The sequence below is a fragment of the Ogataea haglerorum genome, assembly GCF_019207285.1.
Source record: "Ogataea haglerorum isolate 81-453-3 chromosome Unknown 81-453-3_NODE_11_length_416158_cov_97.210077, whole genome shotgun sequence".
Taxonomy (NCBI): domain Eukaryota; kingdom Fungi; phylum Ascomycota; class Pichiomycetes; order Pichiales; family Pichiaceae; genus Ogataea; species Ogataea haglerorum.
Window position 1 is genome coordinate 96922 of NW_025065161.1, and position 25851 is coordinate 122772.

A 25851-nucleotide genomic window follows, 5' to 3' on the forward strand; every position below is an offset into this window, starting at 1 on the left:
GGAAAGACACTTAATACCTAGGTGCACAATTCTATCTTAAAGGACATTGAACTATTGATTCATCGTAGATTGGCCTTTTTTTTCGTGCCATTCCAGGTGTCTGCGTAGATCGTACTCCTTCTTGAACCCTCTGCTGCACAGATGGCACAAAATGGTGCGTTCGTTCACGTTGGAGACCAGCAGGTTGAAAACAGACCCGATTCTGCCCTTCTTGAGCTGTCTCTGGAACGTCTGCTTCGTTGACTTCGATACAGGCACTTCATCGATCGGCGAGGGAGTCGAGGAGACGTACTGAAGCTCCTCGTTGCTCTGGTGGTCCGGATGGCTTTTCTCGTAATGCTGTGTCAGATCCTCCTTCTTTTGAAATCTTTCCTCGCAGTGCGAGCATTTCCATATCTTGACGGCGGTCGCTTCGTCGTGAATCTTCATATGGTTGGCCAATCCTGTTGGCCCCACACAGCGTTTTCCACAGATGTCGCACGAGAGCTTGGAATGCTCGGATTTTGTGTGCAGTTGCAGAGCCGACCACACTTTGAACGCTTTGAAACAGCCGGGATACTCGCAAATGAGCTTTGGAGTGGCGCTGTGGTGTTTTTCCATATGATCGGAGAGTCTGCCCGGGCGACTGAAGCTCTTGCCGCATTCTTCGCACTTCAAGCGCGATGAATTGTGAACAGAATTGATGTGTGCTTTGAGAGACTGGTGTTTATAGAATGACTCGGTGCAATTTTCATAAGTGCATTTGAACGACTTATAATGCGTTTTTTCGTGTCGTCGAAGATGCTGGTTTGTATTCACGCCCTTGCCGCAAATTGAGCAATGCAGCGGTTTGGCGTCCTCGTCAGTATGTTTGAGCATATGTCGCTGCAAATGGTCTTTTCTGATAAAGGACTGACCACAAGAAGAGCAGTGAAACGGCCGTTCATTCGTATGCGTGCGGAGATGTTGTTCTAGTAGCGACGGCTTGGCGTACGCCTTGCCGCAATTCTCATAGTGACAGATATATTTTTTCAATTTAGATGGGGAGCTAGATCTCGAGGAGTTCCGGGAGGAATTCCTTGATGAAGGCTCTGGCGATATTATCCCTGGAGAAGCATCCAAAGCTCTTGGGTTTTTTGACGGCTCCAGCGGTTCGGGATCGTCTATTGTTCGCTTCACCAGAGAATCGCAAGAGGCCATTTCTTATCAATAAATAACTAATTTTTTCTCTTGTTACCCGGAACCCTAGTCTTTTGGCAAAATTTTTTCAAAATAACGGTGTTGTTTGTTAGTCTTTAATAGACCTCCAATTGACGCAACATGGCAGAGTATGACGAAGATGAGTTCAAAAACGAAAGGTTCGACGACTTCGAGGAGAACATGGAGCTGAGTGAGGAGGAACGGTTCAGTGATGAGGATCCACTGGAAACCGAAGACGGAAAGACGATCGTGAAAGGAGGCCTAGGACCAGATGACGCAGAAACTTTTGCCAATGGGGGCACGCACAAGAAGGCGAAGAACCTCGCGATTCCTAAAGATCAGCGCACAACCACGCCATACATGACCAAATACGAAAGAGCAAGAATATTGGGTACCAGAGCTCTACAAATTTCCATGAATGCTCCTGTCCTGGTCGACATCGAGGGAGAGACCGACCCGTTGCAAATCGCCCTCAAGGAACTTTCGCAGAGAAAAATCCCGCTAATCATCAGAAGATACCTGCCTGACGGCTCATACGAGGACTGGAGTGTCGACGAGCTGATTATTGATCAATAATGGACCTGTATTTTATTTATCGTTTGGCATAGAACTGAATGTATCATTGACTCGCTCTGTATTTCCCTAACGTGAAACCGTGTCGATGAACTTGTCGGCTGCAAAGGCGGTTTTTCCAGTAAGATCACTCTTCTTACCGAACGTCCTGAGCACATTGTTGATATCGTCCTTGCTCAGCTGAATATCCTGGTTTGACTTGCCCACGCTTATGAGATGTTCTTTGAGCTCTGCCGCATTCAAAGTCTTGGAGTCGTCTTTGAAGGCTGCAAATACCTGTTCCAGCTCGTTGCGGTCGCTGAAGTCGCCGTATTTTGTGCCCATTAGTTTCAAAAACCCGTTAAAGACCAGCCCGTCGGAGTCTGCCTCTGCCATCATCTTTGCGGCCTCTCCCTCGTCCTTCAGTCCGAGGCTGCTGTACGTGTTTTTGATATCTTCCTCTGTGATCTTTCCGTCGTGATCTTGGTCAATCACGTCGAAAATTCCTTTCCAGTGAGCAACCTGCTCTCTCGAGAGCGTACTGATGCTCCACTCAGCTGTCTAATTGTCAGAATCTCGTACATGCCCTCAATTACTTACACTCATGATAAATAATCTAATGTAAACAAAAATAATCTGTACACCTTCTATTTTTTAAGGTGAATTATTTCACCCTTCAAATGTCGGTTAACAGTCTGCTAAAGGCTGCCAAGCAGTCGTTCAAAGATGACGACCCGAATTATGTGATATACTGCTGCGACAAGATCATTGAGGAACACGACAAGAACAACTACTTTGCCTATATCTTCAAGGGTAAGGCGCTGCACATGCTGAAGGACGACGCCAAGGCATTTACGTCCTATCAGCAGGCTGCAAAGATAAATCCAGATGAGATCCTTGCGTGGAAGGGAATGCTCGAGTTGCAACGGGACAGCACCGACTATAAGCAGTTTTTCGCAGTAGTGACCGGAATGGCCAACAGCTTGCTTGCTAAGAGCGATCCTCTGACAGAGGTGGTGACAGAGGTGCGAGATTACCTGAAAAAGTTCAGGCGCAAGATCCCAGAGCTAACAGAGTACTACTATCGCCAGGTTATTCCTGGCGCAGAACTCGGCGACCTGATGGGAGAAATGTTTGAAAAACCAGAGATCGCACTCTACCAGCTAATTAACATAGTACAGGAAAAGCAGAATAATTATGTGAAGTCGCAGTTGTTCAAAAACAAGCTGACCGGGATCTCGAACATGTCTGAGAAAAGCCAGCTAGCGTACAACAAGGTGATTGTGACTGCACATAAGCAGTTCAAATTGTCGGAGTTGTGCCAGCGATATATCGATATTTGCACGGATGACTTTCATCGCCGCAAGATGGAGTCGCGTCTGTTGGAGCTAAAATACGAGCTGATGAAGGCCTCGCCTCCAGAGGAGAAGAAACAGCTGTTTGCGGAGGTTTTCGACATGGCCCATGGCATGGTGATTGTTAATAATCCTGTTCAGAAGGCCTGGGACCTCTATCTTGACTGGCTGGACCTCAAATCGTTTGATTCGCTGGATCTCATCGTCGTTGCCGATTACATCAAGCTATTTGGAAATGTGGGGCTGGGCGCAGTGTTGTATGCTTTTGTTTCCTCTGACATTTCTCCGTTTGATAGAAAAAGAGTCAAGGAGTATCTCAAGGTTGAGAAAAAATCGAAAAGAAGACACCATAAGAAGAACAAGCGTGTTCTGAAAAACATCAAGACCACAGAGGATACCGAAGATGACCCAAACGACGAGTCCACTCTCCCTCTGGAAGAAGTAGAGCAAGGAAATAGTTCCGAGGACCTTTCTGCTGCCGACATGCTCGAGCTGATGATCCAGGGTATCAAGGTGGCAGCGGAGTCCATTCTGGCGCATAGAATAGTCGTCGCCTACTACTTGCATCTGCGGGAGTATGAGAGTGCTCTCGAGTACGCCAAACAGCTGGTTACTCTCGTTTCCAAAGAACAGAAAAAGACGCTTCTGGAGCTGAAGAACTCGAAAAAGGATTCTCTGCTGTCTCTGGCCACAGCCTACATATATTATGAGCCTCCACGACACTTTTCACAGGCACTGAGGCTGTACGATTCTGTTCTGACCAGCTCGCCAACAGACGTACAGGCCAGAATTGGCAAAGGCCTCATTTTGGTGGAGCAGAAAAATTACGAGGCCGCCTCAGAGCTTCTGGGAAAGGTGCTGGAGGACGCACCGGACCACTTACAAGCCAACCTTGAGTACAGCTGGAGTATTATCCAGATGGGCCGCTATTCTGAAGGTCGCGAAGGACTACAGAAGGCTTATAAGCTTATTGACGGTACAGACCCCAACTCGCTGGAAATGCGAGGCACCACGCTTTGGCGTATGGCGGAGTCGTATTTGATGGAATTGAAGAGTCTGGACACCCCTGATGAGGAAACTGCCGCTGCCCTGGTAAAATCTGCGTTCAACCTGCTGATCGAGGCCCTTAAACAGTCGGAGTCGCTTTCTGCGCCTTACAGCTCGCTGGGATACATATATCTCACATTTTACGGCAACCAGACACGGGCTTTAAAGTGTCTGACCAAAGCCTTCGAGCTGAACGCGGGCGACATGCTTGCTGCGCGGGAGCTAGCCAATTATTTTAGTATCAACAGAGACTGGGAAATGGTGGAGGTTGTTTGTCAACGAGTAATTGACAGCGAACAGGGACGGCTGGCCATGCTGTCCCTGGACGAGGATGCTTCCTGGCCGTACCGGATGCTTGGATGTGCTGCTCTCGAGCGTCAGGATGACAGCAAATCCATTGAGCTATTCCAGAACGGTCTGCGGATGAACGCCTCGGACGTGGGTTCCTGGATTGGGCTGGGCGAAGGGTATCTTGCTCGTGGACGGCTAGATGCCGCGCTGAAGGTTTTCAACAAGGCGCTGGAGCTGGAGCCAGATAATTGGCATGGCATTTACCTGCTTGCGGTTGTTTTAGGTGAGATGGGAGAATTCCAGGACAGTATATTTCAGTTGGAGAGTATTGCCGACACCAGGCCAGACGAGCTTTGCATTGTCAGTAGACTGGCCGAGACGCTGATAATGAAGACCGACTACGAAATTAGTAACAGCCACATTGCAAGGTCGATGGACACGGCACTCAAGGCGTTCGAGGCTCTCAGAAAAGCAGCAGAGTTAGATCCGTATGCTCCTAGTCTCTGGCGTCTGCTGTTGGAGCTTTTGAAACTTCTGTTGACCGTCGAATCGCACATTGAGCACATTCCATTTGACGACCTGGAATTCATCATTAGCCGTGTCCCGGAGACGAGCAGCGTGCGGTTGCTAAAGGAGATGGGCGAAGAAGAAACTTACAACAAGCTGCAAACAAGCAACAACAAGGTGGACAAAACGTGTTACTACATGATCGAGAGCGCGCGCGCAGCACTTTCCGTTACAGGCGAGAGTGCAGCGCGGCTCTTGCGCTCGTCTGTGACGTACAATCTTGGAGTGGCCTATCTCGTCGCATTTCTGAGACTCGAACGATCTTTTCTCCAAGAATGCTCCATCAAGGCGTTCAAACAGGCGATTGTCCTCGAAAACGACAACCCAGAGTACTGGAACTCGCTAGGAATCGTCTCTCTGGTTCAGAGCCCGAAAGTGGCACAGCATTGCTTCATCAAGGCCTCATCGCTGTCACCACGTGACCCGGCCCCGTGGACTCATCTGGCAGTGCTGTACATGCATCACGGCGACCTGGACCTTGCAAACCAGTGCTTCCTGCGAGTGCAGTCGCTCGCTCCGGGCCAGGCGACCTGCTGGACCGGAAGAGCGCTTGTTGAAGAGGCCAAGGGCGATAACAAGTCGGCCTCGCAGCTGCTCACACATGCCCACGTCATGTCCAACGGAAAAAGCCCCTTATCCATGCTGCTGTACAGTTTTTCCGTCGTGCTATCGCTCGTTGGTAGTGAGGTAGATGAGCAGAATTTGGACTCTGTCCAGGAACTCAATGTGGCCAATCTTTCCATCCTGAGCTACCTCAAGTACTATCCAAAGGAGAAGCTAGCATTGCAAGTGGCCACTCTGATCATTGAGCGGGTTCGCGACTTTGAGACGGGGCTTCGCTACTCCCAGCAGCTCTGTGCATTGCTGGAGGAAAAGTTCGAACAGGAAAACTCTCCAGAAATAACGATTGCGTTCTCGACGGCCCTTGCTCAGCTCTCAAGAATGTATTTGGGCTCACAGGAGTATGATAAGGCGATCGAGGTCAGCGAGCAGTCCATGGACCTGCTGGAAGACATAAACGACTTGACAGAAGAGGTGCAAAGAATCATGCTCTCGTCGCTGGCTGTGCTAGGGCTTTCTAGTTTCTTCAAGGATGACTTCGACTCCGCGCTGGTCGAGTTCAAGAAAATTTTGGACTCTTTCCCAGACTCCAGAAGAATAGTTGTTCTGATCGCTCAAGTTCTCCACGACTGCAACACAGAGGACACAAAACAGGCTGCCATCGACGAGCTGTTTAATCACATTGAGAATTACGGAACGTCGCTGCTCGTTGCACTGACTCTGGCCTCCATCTCGCTAGTCGAAAACCTTGAAGAATTCTATCCGGCCATCAAGGAGGAACTAGAGTCGTTGTCCCTGAAAGAGAGAATAGAGGACACAGCAAGCAGCGTACCATTTTTCCTAGAACAGCTGGAATCAAGAATGGGCACGGGAACGACTACCATCTGGCAAAGAAACGCGTTTATGTTCCCGGCAGACGCCTACACCTGGAAAAAACTGGATAGACACGTGCATCTGAACGTTTGCCTGAACTCGAAGAGCGTGGACGCTGGTGAGTTGAGTAACGCCTACATCCAGACAGGCGAACTGCGGGCGATCCAGCGCTCTCTTCTTCTCAATCCAAGCAACGTTGATGGCTACATTGCACTAAAAGGATGTTTATGACATGCATTGGTACACTATAATTGATATAAATTAGAACTCTTGGTTATTTTTGGCTAGCGTCATGTCACTCATAGCAAATAACAAATCATCCTCGTCGTCCTCAGCATGTCCACTAGAAGGCCCCGTGTTTCTTGACTTAGGATCTGTGGAGCGAGGCGAATGTACATCGTGATCGTCGTCGTCCGACTCAAACACGTCTTGGTTGAAAGATTTGAGTTTGAGTAGCTCTGGATTAACTGGTCTGCTGCTGCTGTTTGTGGAATTTGTATTTGTGCGTTGTGACGAGTTAGTGAGTCTGCGTAGACTGTTGTGGACAGTAGCCACCGCCGTTGCCGATGCCGGGGGCGACGGATTGTGTCGGAGATATTGTGCCAGCGAGGAGTTCGACGGCGATCCAGATGACGCGTGAAATTTCCCATAGGTTACCGAAGGCGTCACCATTGGAGCAGAAACTCCCGGCCTGAGTGCCTGCGAGGTGGGCGAGTAATTGGAAGAAATAGATCCTCTGCGAGACCTGTCAGAGGAAACCGTCCGTTTTTTGAATACCTGTGACTGAGAAGTTTGACTTTGGCTGTGTATCATAATCTGATTTGACGATGGTGAGCCGTGTTGCTGCTGATCCAAAGTGAGGAAATCATTCGACTTTTGGAAAGTCTTGAAATTTGCGAGAGGATCCTCGTACACTGAGGGAGAGTTTGACGGGAACCTCAAGTCGGGTTTCGAGTCCAGCATCTTCATAAAACTGTCAAGGTCGTCGTCCATGTATATTGAACTCGAAGGGCCGAGCTCGGTGGACGACACCGATGGAGATTTGTTTCTCGAGCGGAAATTATGCAATATAGGATTGTTGGTCGGTGTCGAAAAGGGCTGATTAGCGACAACCAACTGGCCATCTAGACTATTGTTTCTGCTCGAAACTGTCCGAAATCGCGACCCAAATGACGACGAGAACTTTCTCGAGTTGGAGGATACCTGATGTCCTGTATCTTGCACCTGATTTTGCACCATAGACCCAATCGACTTGGGTAGCGAGTCCCTGTTTTGTCGCAGTATGGGCACCAATGATGCGCTTGAGTTGGTTTTATTCAAGGTGACAGGAATTGGTTTTGATGTCGAAAACGAGGACACGCTTTGATTGCTCTGTGTGGCGCCAGGGGGAGGAGAAGACGACGAGTTGATTGAGCCGACTTTAAACAGCTGGACTGATCTGGTCGACGATCGCAGCCTTGGTGACTGGTCAGACAAATGGATCGATGCTGACGAGACCCTGTTTTGTAGATACTCCATCGGAGAGGTGAGACTGTTGCCATCGCTGTCGTAATTAGTGCGAACAGATGGAAGATGATCCAGCATGAACTGAGATGAAAGAGCCTCCTCGTTGTCGCTGACCTGGAAGTTGCAATTCGTACGATAAGAAACAGAAACTCTGAATGCTCCAATTGGCGTCAAGACAGGCTGGAGTTTTTTGGAGCTCGTGTGCTCGTCTTCGCTCAAAAGCCTTTTGCTCAGTCCTATTCTTCCCTTCGAGGTAATCGGCTTGGAACCGTCCAATATGCGGCACGAGACATGGATGGCGCTGTTTTTCGATTTAGACTTCACCAGTTTGTCCCGCAATCTATAACTTGGAAGAAGACCCGCCAGCAGGTACAACGACCGGAACAAAATGATGATTTTCTTATATATCGACGGAAACTCCATTACCTCATTGTCGAAGGAGCTGAGGTCAAACTCAATGAGCCATCTTTCCAACACGATTTCACTTTTTTTGTTTGTTTTCACGATCACGTCATCAAGCATGAGTGTTTGATTGGAGCTGAGCCCTCTTAAATCCAAATATGTCTCCACCACCAGCGGGGGTAACGACAATATGTCTTTGTTCCGCCAGAAAGAGAGCTCGTTTCTTGGAATCTGGTAGTTGCCAAGGTCCAGATTGAACCATCTGTTATTATATTTGGACTGTGAAAAGCTATCTCCCATGGCGCCGTAACTATCTTCGGGCTGCAAAACCACCGATGGGAACGCCACTCGGAAATGGAATATCACATGTGCCGCCTTGAGGAAGAAGTTCTGGATGATTTGCGCTAACTTATCTGACTGCTTCTCAGATAAAAGTTTTGAAGGCCTTCTCACGGAGCTCATTCCTGATTAATTTACAGAGACTGAATGCAATAGAAACAATTGTAGCAACAGGGGGCAGTATTCGAGCGGGTGACTAGGCGAATTTAAGCGGTGAGAGTTTGATCAAAAAATTGATTTGAGGGCAAATCCGATAAGAAAACCCAACCCACACTTAACGATAAAAAACCCACAATAATCGACTTAGCGGTAAGTAACTCGCAAACCGTATGGCTTGATGACCTTGAAATTTGCCAGTGTCTATTCTTTGACTGATGGATGAATCTGCTGATTTGAATGAATTAATTCTTCTTGATAGACGATTACTATGCTATGCCTTCAAATCAGTCATCTTATTAAAAAAAAATAAGGCACATTATTTCACGAGTAAAATAATATTTATCTAGTCAATGGACTGACGCGACAATTGTAATGTACATCAAATTATTATTATGACTATCATGCTTATGTCGTTAGAAACTCGAAAACGTCAATGGCAGTACGGAGTCTACCAAATTTCGTGATCCAGGTGCTTTCGTACTCGTAGTATTGCTCTAGCTGTTTCAGCTCGGACGGAAGCAGAAGTTCTTGTTCTCTGCCCTTCACGTCTTCTCTGTTGACTTTATCCAGCAGAATTTTGTTCTGCTTTTTGTAATGCTCTAGTTTCTCCAAAACTTCGCCCATATTGAACAGGATAGACTTTTTGAACATTTCAATAGCTGGCTGGGGCCTGAATCTAAATGCATACACGGACCGCATCGCAGACCGGTCTTGCGTTTTTGGAATCTCCTGCAATTCTATAATGTTAAACTTGAGCAAGCGACTCAGAATGTTTCTAACGGAGGCCTCCTTCATCAGCACAAGCTTGCTCACCGCCTTTTCGTCTGCAAGCCGTTTATCTTCGATACAATTCAACACTTTTAGAGCGTCAGGTCCTATGATGGCTTTGACGTACTGCTTGAACACATGTTTGGCCAATATTGGAGACAGACGTGTGTAAGGTACATGGAACTGTCCCATATCTGTCTCGATAAGGAAGGGGAATTTGGGATCAGAGGCCAGAAGCTTCAGATGCTGCAGGAGAGTGGACATAATGCGCGGGTCCGGGTTATCTGGGTCATCATTCTCATTTTCGTCATCCGAATCATGAGATCCGAGTCTCTCCAGAACCTCATCCACCTCAATCTTGACCTTTTTCGCACCAGGAAATCCATTGGAGTCCTCGTTTTTCCGCTTACGACCAAATTCCAACGATGGATCAGCAATTGTGTTTTTCACGCTTTCGACAGTAACGCCGAACTTCTCACCGTTTCTCAAGAGCTCCTTGTAGAGCTCACTAACAGTTATATTCATGCCCCTCTCCTGATCTTTCAACTCGTACCGACCACGAACCTGCTCCACGACACGCGGATCGAGGCCAACTCCCGACTGTCCGACGTTGGCAAGATATTTCTCCAGCCTGAGCTCTGGGTTATCGACCTCCGCAGACTTGGCTTCCAGTCGATTAAGTATAACAGCATAAAGCCTAGAAGAGATCTCGCCCACCTTGTGTCTGGCTTCTGAGGCAAAATGCAAAGATCGTAATCTTTTCAAGTATCTATTGAGGCTAAACGTCAGAGGAATTTCCGGGTTGACCTTTGGAAACATCGAATTCGAGTCTGATTGAAAAAGCTGCGAGCGGACTTTGTCCTCGCTCATGAGCTGTTGATGTTTTCTTCTGGTTTCCTCCTTGATCACCTGCAGCTTTTTTGCCTGGGAAATCGCCTTTCCCTTATTTTCCGCGTTGAAAATAGCTGTTTGCTGATGATAGGCTTTGTGAAAAAGATCGTACCTGCTCTGGAAATGCAACTCGTCTATTGGAATCAGCCATTTTTCAATGACAAGGATTGAAAATGCCCTTTCTGTCTCTTCCGCCCGGGCTGCTCCATCCACATTCTTGAGGTACTCTCCGATGGTCAAATGTCCATTCACCAGAACCTGTTGGACTATGGCAGCATGAAGTTCACCGTAGTCGCGATGAATATCGTTTATAATGGCGTTGGCATACAGAAACTTGTAGCAACCAGAGAACGAAGACGAGTAGTATGTCTGTGATTTATCGGTGATAAAATTGGTTTCCTCGAAATACACGGCACATTCCAGTTGCAGAAGAGAAACAAGCGACTTTTTAACCGCCGACAACTTCATCTTGCACAGCTTCTGCAATTGGGGTAAAGTGAGTCTTTTGTGATCTAGAAGAATGCCAAACACATATGCCGCCTGCTCTCCGAGCACCAGCTTCAAGAGAGAAGTGAACAAAAACGACTCGGGCGATTTAGTCTTCATAGACAGTGGAAGCTCTGTGGGAGCCCCTTCTCGAGCCGACATGGTACGTGATCTCAGATACGTAAAAATTTATGAAAAAACGAAACATCTTACATAAGCGGAAGAGAACACAGCCTGAAGAAAGGAAGCAAAAAAAATCCAAATCCTAGTAGTGGTGGACGGATGTCACAGTATTTGCACCGTCCAATCACAGAAGAAGAATTTATAAAAACACTGAAGTTGTCGAAGCAAATAGATGGACAGGAAAGCCCATCCCACGGAGACTGCATTGAGCGTGCCTATAAGGGGAGATGTACTACAAGACTTTTACATTGTGAAGTAGGCGGTAGAGTCATGGGAAGCGAGCCTGCCCCAGTTGACAGCTCCCAAATCTTTTGGCCCTCGAGATTCCGTGGGAGAAAAATATCTTCCCCACGACGCACCGGGAGATGTGTGTAGTTTTTCAGGCTAACCAATTAGCTAGAAATTATAACAAACATTAAAGTTAAAAAAGTTTTCCATCCGAGTACAACAGGGCAAGAATGTTTGCAAGAACGTCGATCAGATCTTTCTCCACTACTGTGCCAAAGGCCGTCAAGGTGACCACTGTCGAGGCTCCAGGATCGGGAGTTTCGTCTCTGAAGGTGATTGTGAAAAACGCCGGTTCCAAAGCCAGTGCCCCAGGTCTGGCTCACCTGCTTGCCTCTTCCAGCTTTCTCAATACTGAGGCCAGAAGCGGTTTGAGACTGAAGAGAGAATCCGAACTGCTGGGAGGAGAGTACAAGGCCAGCGTCACCAGAGACTCGCTGGTGCTTGAGGCCAAGTTTTTGAAGGAAGCTCTGCCATATTACGTCAACGCTATTGGCGACGTTTTGACCGGAACTCTTTTCAGGCCTCACGAGCTGGCAGAGATCGCCCTCCCATACTCCAAGACCGAGGCTGCGGCCGCCAACAGCAGCCCTGAATTCAAGGCCCTGGAAGCACTGCACGCCATCACCTTTAGAACGGGCCTGGGTAAACCACTTTATTACGACGGCTCTAAATCGTACACATCCGAGGACATTGCCCAGTTCGCCAAGTCTGTGTTCCTGGACGGCAATGTTGAGGTTATTGGATTAAACGTGGTCGAGGCCGACCTGAAAAAATTCATTTCTGAGTCTCCTCTGTCCAAGCTCCCAGCTGGCGAGACGTCGCCTGCTCCACAGAAATCTGTGGCTGGCCAGGACGCCAGAATCAGACAGGCCGGCCCAACCTCTGCCGTGATCGGTGTCGCCGCCTCTGACGTTGCTACCTACTCTCTTCTTGCTGCATACGCCAAATCCTCGCTCCCAGCCAGCTCGTCTGCCGCTGTCGATGCCAAGGTTGTGCCATACGACGGTGCTGCTCTGTTCTACATCTCCATCACCTCTCCATCTGGTACTGAGACCGGTGCTCTAGTTTCCAAGGCTGCCAAGCTGCTCAAGGAGGCTAAGGGTCTATCTAAGTACAAGGCTCTGGCTACCTACAACCAGGCTGCCCAGGGCTTCACTGTCGACATCTCTGCTGCTAAAGACTCTGTTTCCGTTCCTAAATTCAACTTGGCTGTTGTTGGAGACGTCGACGCTGTTCCATACGCTGACGAGCTTTGAGGGTGCCAAATAGATGTACTAATCAAAAGATAGAAGACAGTTACATAGCAGAATTTACACCCGTTTATAAATATGACTGGAAAATTTAGTGCAAAAAAAAATATAGTTGAACTGCCTTGTACCATGTCTTTCCAGCCCATCAATCCTAAACCCTATCTGCAGTCGCTTATCGGCAAGCCTGTGGTGATAAAGCTGAAATTCAACAACATTGAATACCACGGAAAGCTGCTGTCTATCGATAACTACATGAACTTTTTGCTGGACAAAGACGTCAAGGAGATCGACACCGCGGCCGAAACGAGCACGGATCTTGGAGACGAGCTGTTTGTGCGGTGCAACAACGTTTTGTGGGTAGGTGAGAAACAGGACGACGAGCAGACAGAGAAGGAATAAGTGTGAATAATGTAACTGTATATTAGATGGATAGAACGACGATGGCCTAGTCTTGTACTTTCTTTTACGAAATATACTACTAAGGCCACAATAAGGCCGCGCAGCTCTTTCTTCTCTTTGTAAATGCTTTACAGCTAGCACCATGTGCCAACACCGTCCTGCTCGCTCCCCAGGCTCTTTGTCGTGCATTTTCCAATCCTAAAAACATTTAATCTTCCATGTCTGACTTCGCAACCAAGCTGACCACTGTGGTCCACGACGATGACCAAATGGACGTCGAACCCTCAGAGCTGCCTCCGCACCTTGAGTACATGGGCGAGACGGAGAAGACGGGGCCATCGGCGTCTCCCGAACGTCTTTCGACAGAACCTGAGGAACACGACCCAAACGAGCTCCGGCCGGGGTCGCTACTTCTTTCGGGCGTCGACGAACTGGACACGAGAGCAATCAAGCTGTACATTGACTCTTTGCTGAAGCCAGACCTCAAATTCGAGAACAGAGAGGAATACGCTCGATTCAACTATACTCTCGAATGGGTGAACGACAAGAAAATCAACATTGTGTTTGAGCAGCCCGACGCTGCACTGGAGGCGCTGAATCTCCTATCTGAGGTCTCCGACGGTCTTTCTCCGGAGCAGGAACGCGGCGCCATGGAGTACATCAGCAACGATCCTGGTTTCAACGATCAGAATGTTAGACTATCAATAAGACAGAGCTACTGGGGCGACAGAAAGGTCAAAGGTGCAAGAAACTACTCGCGCTACTACCTGATTCACGGTGAGCCGGAGCCGACCCAGAGACAGAGGACATACAGCAACTACAAAGGAGGCCGTAGCGGAGCCCGCAACAGAGGGCCCGACCTGATCACAGGCGAGGACACCGGGCCTGTGGACGAACAGGATGGAGACTCCTACCGAAAACTTGAGATATCTGGAAGATGGGACGGTCCTAGATCGAGAGGCCCGCCAAGGGGTCCTTCGAGAGGGAGAAGCGAAAGGGGTCGTGACAGATACAGAGAGAGACTGCAACCGAGAAGAGGAAATTGCGACGACGAGGAAGACTTGTTCCCAGACTTCCTGAAAAATAGAGACAGATCGCCCGCCAGACTGCAGGAGTGAAATGCATGTGTATTTTAGATTAATTTGTCATATTTTTTTTTAAATTTTATTTTTTACTTGGATGGTAAAGAAGATGGACGGGGGTTCTTGTTCCCCGCCCGTCGATACAACTGTTCCTAGAATAACATCCCAGAACATATTTTCCATCTTTCGTTTGCATTATTCGCAAAGCACAGATGAATATGGGAAAGAACCTGAGGAGACAGCTAGACGTTCTCGCTGCACTGGGCAACTACCCACGACGTTGCGCAGCCCGCAAACACATCCGCGACGGCATGTCGTTCAGTGTAGATCTCGTTCATGTAGTCAAACGTGACGCCTGCTTTTCTTGTCTGGTGCTCGCCGCAGTTCCCGTGCTCTCCCCATCCCCAGGCGAATACCTTGAATTCTTCAGCCAAAAGACCGTGTTCGCTTCCAATAGCAATTTTCAAGGGCTTGTCGACGGTAGTGGCAGGAGCCAGTTGGCCATGCGAGTTGTTCCCATATGAGACAAGTTGCCGGCCAGAGAGAAGATGAACAGAGCTCCACATGGCCCAGATGCGGTCTACATGGTTAACAGCTTGGAGCCGTTCTGCTATTCCGTGCTGGTCTTTTCCTTGAAGAAGCGGCCGCCCGTCGCTCAAAAACACAGCAAAATCGCGTGCTAGCGCAAAATCGCAAGCATGCATAGGAAGCTTCGTAGGAATCCATAGCACTTTGGGTCCGTCAAGCAGCTGGCCCTTCTTATTATTTCCAAAGCCATAGAGCTCTCCGTTCTCAAACTGTATAACGACGTTGTGGAGCGAGGACCCGGCCTTGACGATGCGGCCGTTGTCTGGCAACACTATTTTGGTCGGCAGAGCCTCAAGATGTGTTTTCCCGAGCCCCAACTCGCCTGTAAAGCCCTGTCCGCAGGTATACACCTCGTCATCTGCTGAAATGAATACGGTGTAGTTCCAGCCTGCTACCACGTCTTTGACCTTGACCGGAAGATCGAGCTTTCGAAAAACAGGCAAATATTCTTGAAAACAGGCCAGCTGTCCATGACGGCTTGAGCCAGCCCCGAAAACCTGTCCGTTCTCCAGAAGCACGAGCGTGTGGTTTCCACCACAGGCAATCTTGATGGGCCTGACGTTTAGGTATGTGGTGCGGCCTTCTTCAGTCTGAAATTGGGCGCATTGGAGCCGGCTGCGGTCCTCGTTGTCGTCGAGCCCGAGCTGGAAGTTTCCGTTGGAGCCGCAGGCGTAGACACGATAGGTCATTAGCTGATACCGACGCGATAAGTAGGATCGACGCGTCGAGAGAAAAAAATTAATTTAGCTAAAAAACGTCTTGCTCGTTTTTTCAATCGCGTTTAACAAAAACTACACCCTAAGTTCCTTGTCGCATTTCGTCCAGATCAACCAATGACTGACGATAGCATAATTATAGAGGACGCGAATAATAATCAGAGATTGGCGGGAGGCTCTGAGGATTCTCCTGTCCAGGTCCCTGACTCGTCGCCCATCAGGGTCGGATCACAGTCCACAGAACCAGCCTCTTCTCCTATCCAGATCACTACCCGTCTCCCTAGTTTGAGGGAGCGGTTCTCCTATACCCCCAGCAGTTCGCTGGGAACGAAGTTCTTGCAAGAGCCTCTTGCCCCTCCCAAGGGCGCGCTTTCTTCAGATCTCAAACGCAGTTTCATGGCGCTGAAAAATAAATTTCCCCATTTATCGCAGGCAACCGTGCTCTCGGCCCTGAAAACTAAGGGATCGCTAAGAGAGGCTGCTGCATACTTGAGTTCGCTGCCACAGGGAGTTGGCTCAAAACCTTCAGACGGCTATCCGAAAGGCGTGGCACAGATAGTGTCTCCTCAAAAAATTGTGCTCTCTTCTTCGTCGCCCATAAAGCCAGAAAATGACGTGCTCTCCTCCAAGGTGAAGCTGCAAAAAGCTTCTAGTATTTTACAGAGGTATGGAAACGCTCAGACCAAAAGAGAACCAGAGCCGGCTCCTGTCAAGAAGCGGAAGCTGGTGCGTGGGACTAGAGATTCCAAGCGTGAAGCAACGACATTGTCAGACAGCGACAATGAGCTGATTGTTCTTGACGACGAAGAGCCGGAAGAAGTTGATGACGACAGCATGGAGGAGTCTGAAGTCGAAGAACCAGTGGATCTAGAGTTTGACGAGAAAGTGCTGCATTTTCTCAATACTGGCGAGAAAAGGGATGTTGTTGACATTGCCGGTGTCCCGCCTTCTGTTGCGCAGGCATTAATAGACAGCAGACCTTTCAAGTCGCTTGAGGAAGTGGAGAGCTTTGATTTTGCAGAAAAAGAAAACTCTGCAAGCGCGCAGAAGAAAAGAGTGATGAAAAAGAAGGCTGCTGGCGAGAAGATCCTCGAAACCACCATCAAGAAGTTGAAAGGGTACGCTGCGGTCGATTCGCTGATCAAAAAATGCCAGACCCATGGAAACAGCATCACCCAAGCTATCCATAAATGGGGTGCTGAGGTTTACAACGACAAGGGGGAGCTGGAGATTGTTGATATCGACGTGAAGAGCGAGCAGAGTGACGACGACATGTCGGACAGGACGCTATTCTCGAACGAGAACTCTCAGAACAAGAACGAAAGCTATGAGGCGCTCACTTCGGATGACGATATGGAGGACAGAGAGTTCACTCTGAAAATGTCCAAGTCAAGCGGCAGACCTCGCGGCAGACCGCCTCTGGTCAAAGTTGACTACTACAGGCACAAGCCAAAGCTGATGGCAGACGGGTTTGAGCTGAAAAACTACCAGATCGTTGGAATGAATTGGCTAAACCTGCTGTACCAAAAAAGACTCTCCTGTATTCTTGCCGACGAGATGGGATTGGGAAAGACTTTACAGGTGATTGCATTTTTGACGTATCTCAAACAGCAGTCTCTTAGCGGCCCGCACTTGGTGATTGTTCCGTCTTCCACATTGGAAAATTGGCTCCGAGAGTTTCAGAAGTTCTCTCCTTCTCTCAAGGTGATACCCTACTATGGCAGCCAAAGCGCCAGAGCAGAACTGAGAGAGGAGCTGATGTACAACAGTGACTACGACGTCCTGGTGACTACGTACACTCTTGCTACAGGCCACAAGTACGACCAATCGTTTTTGAGAAGTCGCAACTTCAACGTGATTGTCTACGACGAGGGCCATATGCTGAAGAACTCGAATTCTGATAGATATGCTAAACTGATGAAGCTGGGAGCACGTTTCCGGCTGCTATTGACCGGTACTCCACTGCAGAACAACCTGAGAGAGCTGATCTCGCTGCTTGCGTTCATTCTGCCTGGCATATTCCACGAAAAGCGCGAAGATCTGCTGGTGCTTTTTGATCAAAAGGCGTCCACCAAGTCGACCCACAAACGCGAGACGGAGGACGGCGACACAGACGACGAGGAGAATTACAACCCGCTGCTCTCGCAGCAAGCAATCACCAACGCGCGTGCGATGATGGCACCGTTTGTGCTGCGAAGAAAGAAGGACCAGGTGATGCAGCATCTTCCGGCTAAGCACCATCACATTGAGTACTGCGATCTGGACGAGTACCAGAAGGACGTTTATCAGCAGGAGATCCAGAAAGCCCGCGAGGCCAAGGCCGAGAGGGAGAGACGAAAGCTGATGAGCCCGGACGAGCTACGCAAACTGCCAAAGGCATCCATGTCCCTGTCGGCGTCGAATGTGGTGATGCAGCTGCGTAAAGCTGCTTTGCACCCGCTGCTTTTCAGAACTCATTACCAGGACTCAAAATTAAAGAAGATGTCGCGAGACATCATGAAGAGCGATGATTACTACAATGCCAATAGGGAATATATTTTCGAGGACATGCAAGTCATGTCAGACTTCGAGCTGAATAGACTGTGCCACACGTACTCCAAGCAGCTGGCTTCGTTCCAATTGGACAACGAGGCATACTACCAGAGCGGAAAGGTGAGAAAAATGCTGCAACTTATTGACAAGGTGACCGAGAAGGGAGAAAAAGTGCTGGTTTTCTCCTTATTTACCCAGGTGCTCGATATCCTTGAGATGGTGCTCAGTTTGAACCAGATCAAGTTCCTGCGACTGGACGGACAGACCTCTGTTGACGAGAGACAGGGAATCATCGACAAATTCTACGAGGCCGACGAGGTGCCTGTGATGCTGCTCAGTACCAAGGCGGGTGGATTTGGTATCAATTTGGTCTGCGCCAACAACGTTATCATTTTCGACCAGTCTTTCAATCCGCACGACGACAAGCAGGCAGAGGATCGTGCTCATCGAGTCGGCCAGACCAAAGAGGTCAACGTTTACAGAATTATCTGCAGAGATACCATCGAGGAGAATATTTTGCAACTGGCCCAGAACAAACTGCAGCTGGACGACTCGATGATGTCCGGCGACGACGACAAGGCCGCCAAGGCTGTGGAGAGCATGCTGTTCTCTGAGTAGATAGAGTGTATATTAAGACGAAAACTGGAGTTCTAGCCCGTACCCAAGACTCCTCGGGTTCATGTCTTTGTAGTCGAACTTGACTCCTGTTGACAGCAACCAGTCCTTGAAACGCCCCTCCCAGAGAAGACTAACTTGCTGTTTGTTCAAGCTGGTTGCGCATTTGAGACTGCTACTAAAATCCGACGTCTGGTGCTGGCTGATAAATAATCTGGTGGAGTTGGTTTCTGACAGCATGTGTGCCGGATCGATGTGCATGAAGTTGTCCATCAGTTCTTGCTGTTCCTCGGTCTTCATTTTGTTGAAACGCTCATCCGTCACGGACTTGTTCTCGTCCGACAATCGCCACAGATGACATCCCAGAGACAGATCGCTCTCGTACGAGTACACGTTGAAGTTGTATTTTGACACAAAAGTCGACAGAACGCTGGTCTTGATGGCATATGTCGACTCAATCGAGCCTAGCAGCGGGTTTATGATGAGAGTCATCGTGAGCGGTTTGCCCGAGGACGTGAGGTGCGTGGAGTAGCGAAGTCCAGTCGACATTCCCGGAGCCAGCGACTGGGCAGCGCACCACAGCTCGCAGCCGACGGAAAACAGCGACGAGTCTGCCGCCGGGGTAGGTGCGCCGAGATTGTATATGTATCGAAGGCCAAAGAGCGCCTCGTTCGTCGAGAAAACGTAGTCCTGCGCGGACTTGGGTGTTTGGCGTTGGTAGCAGACGTTCATTATGCTTGTGGAGTTGGACAGCTTGTTCAGCTTAGGCGTGTTGATGAACTTGACGAGCAGCTGCGAGTCCTCGGAAAGACGTTTAATGAACATGCCCTCAAGAAATTGGGACGGGAAATACATTTTCCCGTACAGCAGCGTGGGTCTCTTACTGTAGTTTGAATTCCTGGGCGAGGAAAGCAGACGGTATCCTTCAAACATGGACTGTAACGAGACAGAGGCGGTATCATTGTACGCGGACGCGACGTCAACAGAGCTGTACATGTACGAGAGAGATCCCGCCAGCTCCCCGAGCTGCGAGATGGATATGGAGGTGAAACTGTTCTCAGTGTTCTTCGAGGACACGGTCATGCTAAACCCCGAGGGGATCGGAAAATCCAGCACCTGCTTGGACGTTGCAAGAAAGCTTTCGTACGAGTTGTCGCGATTCCACAGCGTCGAGGTGTAAAAGCATTTTTGTATGTATTCCATGTAATTGAGCATCCAGGGTACGAAATGGGAAAAAATACGGAAAATATATCCAGGAAAAAATAGAAAATAAAAATTCGTAAATACATCCATGTCCAGCAAAAAGTGCCAGGACTCGCCCGCGGCGGATTCGCCGTCCGAAATGGAGCCTGTTACGTCGCCGCCGAGCTCTCCGACGATGTCACCGTCGCTGCTGCCGCGAATCAATGAGAAGGAGGACGACATCGCGTGCTCGTCGGACTCTGACGTGTGGTCGCTTGGCTCAGACAGAGACATCAATGCTCCCGAGCTTTTCACGATCTCCTCCGACTCGTACTTCTCGCAGCACAGAGAATCGTTTGGCGAGCTGCGGGGACGCGCGTTGGATACGCCGATCTCGACAAAGAAGGGACGACGGGCCAGTGACCTCTCACTGAGATCCAACATCGATTACAGCAACCACACAGAGAGCGAGAACGAGCACACGAAGACGCCGAGCCGGCCGGGAAGTCGCCGAAGCAGCACGCCGCAGAACAAGCGGTCCGGGTCGTCGCGCTCGCGCACGAGAGACGGTGCTCCCGAATCTGGCTCTGGATCTGAAATTTCCCAAACAGCTAAAATATTCAAGAACTTGCTCATACTGGAGGAGTCGCTGCGGCAGCAGAACGTGGAGCAGAAGCTGTTGCGACGGAAATACTTCTCGTTCTTCATCAGCATGATCGTGGTGCTGTTTTTCAGCGGCTACCGGCTGCTCTCGACGGTTGACTCCAGCTACATCCGGTTTGCTACGCAGATCGTATTTATCATCGACGTTGTGACGCTGCTGTTGTTCTATCTGAGCGGAGAGTACCATAGGACGATTGTGCGGCCGCGCAAGTTTGTGGTGATCACAAACAAGGGCCTGCGACAGCTCAACATTAGACTGGTGAAGGTGCGCGTCCGGATGTACGATGCGCTGCTCGTGGTGCTCAAGTCGTGCTTTCTGATACCGATTCGCGTGCTGAAAATGCAGACACAGTATCTGTCAAAAGTGGTGCGAGTGAGCTCGGTCGCCAAGTTCCGCAACTGGCTTGTGGAGCTCGAGATCAAGCTTGCGACCTCGAACGGCGGCGTCACCGATGTGAAGATTGTCCTGAATCCGCGCGTTTTCAGCACCGACATCCGCGAGCAGTGGGAATTGTACAGAAACGAGTTCTGGAACAAGGAGACGATGCGTCGCCGCAGAATCATGGTGCGCGAGCGAAAGGATCGATAGATGTAGAGCGACTGCTATTTTTCTGATTTATCGTCCCTAGATAATTTTTGACTGAAAAATAAAATTGTCACCCAAACCATCCGACCATGCCTCGGCCTCCAAACAGTTGGGTGTGGCAGCATTACAGACACATCTCGAACGAGAATGGCTTTTCCAACGTCCAGTGCATGCACTGCGACAAGACGTTCCGGTACTCCAGCAGGAATGGACCCACAAATTTGGCACGGCATATAAACAAAACCCATCGTTTGGGACAGCCCGAATCGGCCATCACTCGCCGGCCGTTTGGGGCCGCGCCCAACGACCTAGTTAAGAACGCTGACGCACAGAGGTCCCGCATGGCCCAGCCGCAACAGTCGCCCTCGCAGACCAAGGACTCCAGCACAGAGTCTGCTGCCTCGGGTGCTGCCGACAGAACAGGCTCGCTAGACATTGGTCTCACAACGCCAACCGACCTGGGGCCCGCCGGGTATGCTGCGCCGAACTCGATGCTCCAGGGGAACGGCATCATGGTCAACAACGGCGCAGCCTCGGCTGGCGGGGGCTCCACCTCATCCGCGTCCTCGAACGGACACACGGGTTCGCTCTCGGGACACGACTACTCAGACTCGATTTCGAGGTCGATCGCCATACAGACGCCTCTGTACCGTCTGGACATGCAGGGCAACGGGTCGACCCAGAGGTCGGTACAAAAACAGGCCGATCAGCTCGAAACCATGCTATACAGCGCGCAGCAGATGGTGCAGCAAATCGGGGCCCACCAGCCGCAACTGTACCAGGTCCAGCACGTTCTACAGACCGTCGTACAGACACAGCAGGTTCTGTACCAGCAGATGAGGCAACAGGCCCGCACGGCCGTGCGAATCGAGCAGAGGCTGGCAAGATCGCTAAACGAGAACAGGGGCACAGGGCTGGAACAGGCGTACGACCTGATTCCTTTCGCTAACGGAGTCGACCCTGCAAACGATGAGTCGGGTCTGCCGCTGCTCGTGAACATCTACGCGCTTTTCAATTGCACGAACGCCGCCCTCGACCAGTACTTGGTCAACTACGAGCTGCTGGGCAGCCAGGGCTCGGAAGCTGGCAGGCTCAGCAGACAGGACAAGATCGTGCGGCTGGGCAAGTTCATAGGGTGCTCGATGGTGGACAAGTACTGGGAGATCTTCAGACGACATTGACCAGAGCAGGAGATCTGTGCGAGAGTGTATATTGGATACGATGTATAGTACGGTTATAAAGTTTGCGTTTGCACGACCATATCTAAAAGGCGAAAGTGAAGTAAATATATTATATTTTATTTCTATTCACCAATGGCGTCGTCGCAAAACCCATCAATGCCCCTGGCTCCGCCCATGATGCCTCCGTTGGGAATGATGCCGGCGCTGGGGATGTTCAACGTGGGATCGGACAAGGCAACCTTCAAATTCGAGCCGTACTTGCGCAGACAGTACGGCTTTGGACTCAATCCAGACAGACCGATCTGCGAGTTTTGGCTGCAGTCAGGAAAGTGTCCCAACGGCAACGACTGCGAAAATAAGCATCCTTCCAAGATATTCAACAACAAGATCGTGTGCAAGTACTGGCTGCGAGGACTGTGCAAGATGGGCGACGACTGCGACTTTTTGCACGAATATAATCTCCAACGTATGCCCGAATGCGCTTACTATTCGCAAAATGGAGTGTGCACTCAGTCGCCGGAGTGCATTTATCTTCACGTCGACCCGCAATCAAAGATTGCTGAATGTTACAACTACTCGAACCTCGGCTACTGTCCAGACGGCCCCAAATGCCAGAGACGACACGTTCGCAAGGTCATGTGTCCGCTATATCTCACAGGGTTTTGTCCGAAGGGCCCGGAGTGCGAGCTGAGCCATCCGAAATTCAACCCGGCCATGATCCAGGGCCGTTTCAAGATACGAACGGACGAACAGATCATTGCGGGACGGAAGGCCAAGCTCGAACAGCAACAGCGCGAGGCAGAAAAGACGGACAATCAAGACGGATTGCAAATATAGAGCATATAGCATTGTACAATATTACATTACTTTCTATCTATTCTCAGATTTCTTGCCCTGCTCCGCTCTGCGGGAGTCAGGGCCCATTCGAGATCATTGAGCTCCTCCACCTCGTCGTCATCGTCCAATCCCAGCATCACGACTATCTGGGTGATCCGGATGAAGTTGTCCCGCAGGCTGTAGTCATACTTGGTGACCTCGCTGATAATGGTCGAGACGTCTTTTTCCAGCTTCGCCGCTCCCAGTTCATTGCATTTTCTCTCCATGGACCAGATCTTATTTTCCATTTCTTTTGCCAGGTTCGTCACCGCCAGCTGTATCAGGACTTGGAAGTTAGCTCTGGTAAACATGGTGAGGTATGGAATGATCAACGAGTTCCATTCCCTGATGAAGTTGACCATAACCTCTGACGTCGAGCTCAGAGCCAAGACATCAGAGGAGATTAGATAGTCACTCTCCTTCAGCGCATCGTTGACCATCTTGGACAGCTTGGACCGGAAATTCTGGTTAAAGATCGTCTTTATGTTCTCTTTGAGCACAAGGTCTGATTTTTCGACGAAGGACGTGCTTAACGTCATCACCACCGATTTCAGCCTGTCTCTAACTGACGGACTATCGTCGGTCCCCTCGCCATTGTCGAGATCCACATGAAGCTGTATATCCGTGTTAGGGTCTTTCTCCATGGATGCGCGGACTTGACCAAACTCCTGGTCGTCTACGATCAAAAGATTGTCGTTTTCGAGTCTCGTCACCAAATTGTCCGACAGTTTGTCCAAATACTGCTGGAAAACGCTGATCGAGTTAAGCACAATGACAAATTGTTGAAGCTTATCTGCAGTTTCTGTTTCAACACCGCTCAGGTTCATGGCCGCGTTCAATGCAGAAGTGGCGCTTTTCATGAACAAGCTTCCAGAATTAAAGTCCTTGCCCCCGACAGGCGGGGTGCCGCTTCTTGGAGTCACGAGGTTCGAGGACCCACCCTTTTGGTTGATAGGCACACTTGTCCGATTATTGGTATGCAAAGACTGGATAGCTTGAGGCGTGAGCAAAACCGAGTTTGCTCTCGGCTGTGACTCGGTGAGTTTCTTCTTCATGATATTCAGGAAGTCGTTCTCGAGAATCCTCCTGGTGTTGGACATCATGTTTTTGATGGTGAAGAATTCACCAGTGGTGATTGTCTGTAACATAATGACGTTCAACGAAATGGTGATATCCTCGACCATCGATGTCACTGGCGGGTCTTCTGGAGTCAGGGAGAGCAGTGATTGATTGGTGGATGCGTTGCTCTTTGTAGCTAATGCCAGGTACCGCACACAGAGCTGGAGTTGTGGGGTGATGTCAGGGAGGTTTTCCAGAAGAAACGCCTTCTCTATAGTCCTTCTGATAGCAAACGTGCAAAGCTGGTCAAAACTCCTAGTGACTTTCTTGTGAATTTTATCCATGAATGTACTCAACAGCAACGGCTGTGGATAAATAGCGTCCGACGCATTAGATTTATCGAGAGCCTCGTTCCAGGAGACGACAAAAAACTTGCAATACATTGCCCAATGGTTGAGCATTGCAGACAGCTCGTCGATCAGACTCGAAACTTCAGCAAGAGAAATGACAACATTGTCGTCCTGTAATTCCTCCTCTGTCTGAATATTCCTCAAAATTGACCCGACGAGGATCGGGTACCCGTAGTTACTAATATCGCCGATCGCCCTATCCAGGTTCTTTGCGTCCCAAAAGGTGTCCAAAATGAGGCCGCTTTGAAGATCGCATTCCGTCTGTATTGCACTTAGGACTTTGGGGAGCACAGATTTCCCGTAGTATTTCGTGATTATTCGCGAATGATGGTGAACAATATCGGCAATGGTTTGGTACAGCTGGAATAACACCTGCGCATAGAAGCTCGAATGCACGCCCTTTCCTTGCACGCTTCTCAAATTGGTTCTCGACTGGTCGCTAATAATATTGCAAATGAATCTCGAGTAGCAGCTGAGACCGACGTCGCTCTTGCCGATGAGAGGGAACAACTGGAAGAAATAGGTGAGTCGCTGCACGTCCTTCTTGGCAGCAGCCTCGTTGAACTCGCTCAGAAATATATCGTTCAGCTCCGAGATCCAAGAATCAAGCAGAACACTCGGCATCTCGGGCAGGTCGCTAGTGGGGACGATAAATTCGACAAACTCGTCGTTGATCAGACCAGGAGGTAGGTTGCGGACAGCGTTAATGGATGTGGCTGCTACCAGCCAGTCCTGTTGCTTGATTGCCGCGTCTGCCTTTTGGACCTCGTACTTTAAGGTTCTTACATTTTCCACGTAATCCTTGGTAGCCTTGATTTTTGATTTTTCCGAGTCGAGCAGTCGCACTCGCTCGGTGATTTTCGAGCTCAGCGCCGACGCGTTGTCCATAATTTTCTTGAGCGACCGCGAATGGCTCAGAGTGGACGACAGTTCCACTCTGCTGATCTCCAAAGCGCGAATCGATGAGCCGTGGGCCACATATCGTTTGTTTGTGAATTTGTGAAGAATGTAGTCTAATTGTTGCTGTTTCGAATCGATCTGTCCTAGCAGTCTCACCAGCTGGTGCAGAGACGTAGCCTGCTGTAGAGATTTCTCCAATTTCAGCAACTCCAGCTGGATCTCTTCCTTGGAGGGTACAGACACGGCTGTCATATCCTGGTCGTTGGACACCTTCTGGACTGGTGAGGAGGCCGTTCCACTTTTACCGTTCGAAAATGCCGCGGTCTGCGTGCTCATCGCGCAAATACAAGCCCGTGTGGCGTCCC

The 25851-nt window shown here is 49.6% G+C and overlaps 16 protein-coding genes across 16 annotated transcripts; 9 read left to right on the top strand and 7 right to left on the bottom strand.

Annotated features, from left to right (window-relative positions):
• Positions 1-51: 51 nt before the first annotated feature.
• Positions 52-1179, bottom strand: KL911_003913 (uncharacterized protein; the record flags this gene model as incomplete). The annotated part of the gene is made up of 1 exon (XM_043199146.1): positions 52-1179. One exon carries the CDS (start codon positions 1177-1179, stop codon positions 52-54), a length of 1128 nt encoding a protein of 375 aa, XP_043053182.1.
• Positions 1180-1299: 120 nt separating this feature from the next.
• Positions 1300-1755, top strand: KL911_003914 (uncharacterized protein; the record flags this gene model as incomplete). Its single annotated transcript, XM_043199147.1, has 1 exon — positions 1300-1755. The coding sequence occupies one exon, from the start codon at positions 1300-1302 to the stop codon at positions 1753-1755; it is 456 nt and encodes a 151-aa protein (XP_043053183.1).
• A 66-nt stretch (positions 1756-1821) lies between these two features.
• On the bottom strand, positions 1822-2337 carry KL911_003915 (uncharacterized protein; the record flags this gene model as incomplete). The annotated part of the gene is made up of 2 exons (XM_043199148.1): positions 1822-2256; positions 2332-2337. 2 exons carry the CDS (start codon positions 2335-2337, stop codon positions 1822-1824), a joined length of 441 nt encoding a protein of 146 aa, XP_043053184.1.
• Positions 2338-2411: 74 nt separating this feature from the next.
• KL911_003916 (uncharacterized protein) lies at positions 2412-6656 on the top strand (the record flags this gene model as incomplete). Its single annotated transcript, XM_043199149.1, has 1 exon — positions 2412-6656. The coding sequence occupies one exon, from the start codon at positions 2412-2414 to the stop codon at positions 6654-6656; it is 4245 nt and encodes a 1414-aa protein (XP_043053185.1).
• Positions 6657-6686: 30 nt separating this feature from the next.
• Positions 6687-8795, bottom strand: KL911_003917 (uncharacterized protein; the record flags this gene model as incomplete). Its single annotated transcript, XM_043199150.1, has 1 exon — positions 6687-8795. The coding sequence occupies one exon, from the start codon at positions 8793-8795 to the stop codon at positions 6687-6689; it is 2109 nt and encodes a 702-aa protein (XP_043053186.1).
• Positions 8796-9236: 441 nt separating this feature from the next.
• On the bottom strand, positions 9237-11138 carry KL911_003918 (uncharacterized protein; the record flags this gene model as incomplete). Its single annotated transcript, XM_043199151.1, has 1 exon — positions 9237-11138. One exon carries the CDS (start codon positions 11136-11138, stop codon positions 9237-9239), a length of 1902 nt encoding a protein of 633 aa, XP_043053187.1.
• A 479-nt stretch (positions 11139-11617) lies between these two features.
• Positions 11618-12703, top strand: KL911_003919 (uncharacterized protein; the record flags this gene model as incomplete). The annotated part of the gene is made up of 1 exon (XM_043199152.1): positions 11618-12703. The coding sequence occupies one exon, from the start codon at positions 11618-11620 to the stop codon at positions 12701-12703; it is 1086 nt and encodes a 361-aa protein (XP_043053188.1).
• A 72-nt stretch (positions 12704-12775) lies between these two features.
• KL911_003920 (uncharacterized protein) lies at positions 12776-13096 on the top strand (the record flags this gene model as incomplete). Its single annotated transcript, XM_043199154.1, has 1 exon — positions 12776-13096. The coding sequence occupies one exon, from the start codon at positions 12776-12778 to the stop codon at positions 13094-13096; it is 321 nt and encodes a 106-aa protein (XP_043053189.1).
• A 218-nt stretch (positions 13097-13314) lies between these two features.
• KL911_003921 (uncharacterized protein) lies at positions 13315-14214 on the top strand (the record flags this gene model as incomplete). Its single annotated transcript, XM_043199155.1, has 1 exon — positions 13315-14214. One exon carries the CDS (start codon positions 13315-13317, stop codon positions 14212-14214), a length of 900 nt encoding a protein of 299 aa, XP_043053190.1.
• Positions 14215-14420: 206 nt separating this feature from the next.
• On the bottom strand, positions 14421-15455 carry KL911_003922 (uncharacterized protein; the record flags this gene model as incomplete). Its single annotated transcript, XM_043199156.1, has 1 exon — positions 14421-15455. One exon carries the CDS (start codon positions 15453-15455, stop codon positions 14421-14423), a length of 1035 nt encoding a protein of 344 aa, XP_043053191.1.
• A 144-nt stretch (positions 15456-15599) lies between these two features.
• On the top strand, positions 15600-18632 carry KL911_003923 (uncharacterized protein; the record flags this gene model as incomplete). Its single annotated transcript, XM_043199157.1, has 1 exon — positions 15600-18632. One exon carries the CDS (start codon positions 15600-15602, stop codon positions 18630-18632), a length of 3033 nt encoding a protein of 1010 aa, XP_043053192.1.
• A 12-nt stretch (positions 18633-18644) lies between these two features.
• Positions 18645-19832, bottom strand: KL911_003924 (uncharacterized protein; the record flags this gene model as incomplete). Its single annotated transcript, XM_043199158.1, has 1 exon — positions 18645-19832. The coding sequence occupies one exon, from the start codon at positions 19830-19832 to the stop codon at positions 18645-18647; it is 1188 nt and encodes a 395-aa protein (XP_043053193.1).
• Positions 19833-19920: 88 nt separating this feature from the next.
• Positions 19921-21063, top strand: KL911_003925 (uncharacterized protein; the record flags this gene model as incomplete). Its single annotated transcript, XM_043199159.1, has 1 exon — positions 19921-21063. The coding sequence occupies one exon, from the start codon at positions 19921-19923 to the stop codon at positions 21061-21063; it is 1143 nt and encodes a 380-aa protein (XP_043053194.1).
• Positions 21064-21149: 86 nt separating this feature from the next.
• On the top strand, positions 21150-22241 carry KL911_003926 (uncharacterized protein; the record flags this gene model as incomplete). The annotated part of the gene is made up of 1 exon (XM_043199160.1): positions 21150-22241. One exon carries the CDS (start codon positions 21150-21152, stop codon positions 22239-22241), a length of 1092 nt encoding a protein of 363 aa, XP_043053195.1.
• A 132-nt stretch (positions 22242-22373) lies between these two features.
• On the top strand, positions 22374-23078 carry KL911_003927 (uncharacterized protein; the record flags this gene model as incomplete). The annotated part of the gene is made up of 1 exon (XM_043199161.1): positions 22374-23078. One exon carries the CDS (start codon positions 22374-22376, stop codon positions 23076-23078), a length of 705 nt encoding a protein of 234 aa, XP_043053196.1.
• Positions 23079-23104: 26 nt separating this feature from the next.
• KL911_003928 (uncharacterized protein) lies at positions 23105-25822 on the bottom strand (the record flags this gene model as incomplete). The annotated part of the gene is made up of 1 exon (XM_043199162.1): positions 23105-25822. The coding sequence occupies one exon, from the start codon at positions 25820-25822 to the stop codon at positions 23105-23107; it is 2718 nt and encodes a 905-aa protein (XP_043053197.1).
• Positions 25823-25851: the final 29 nt, after the last annotated feature.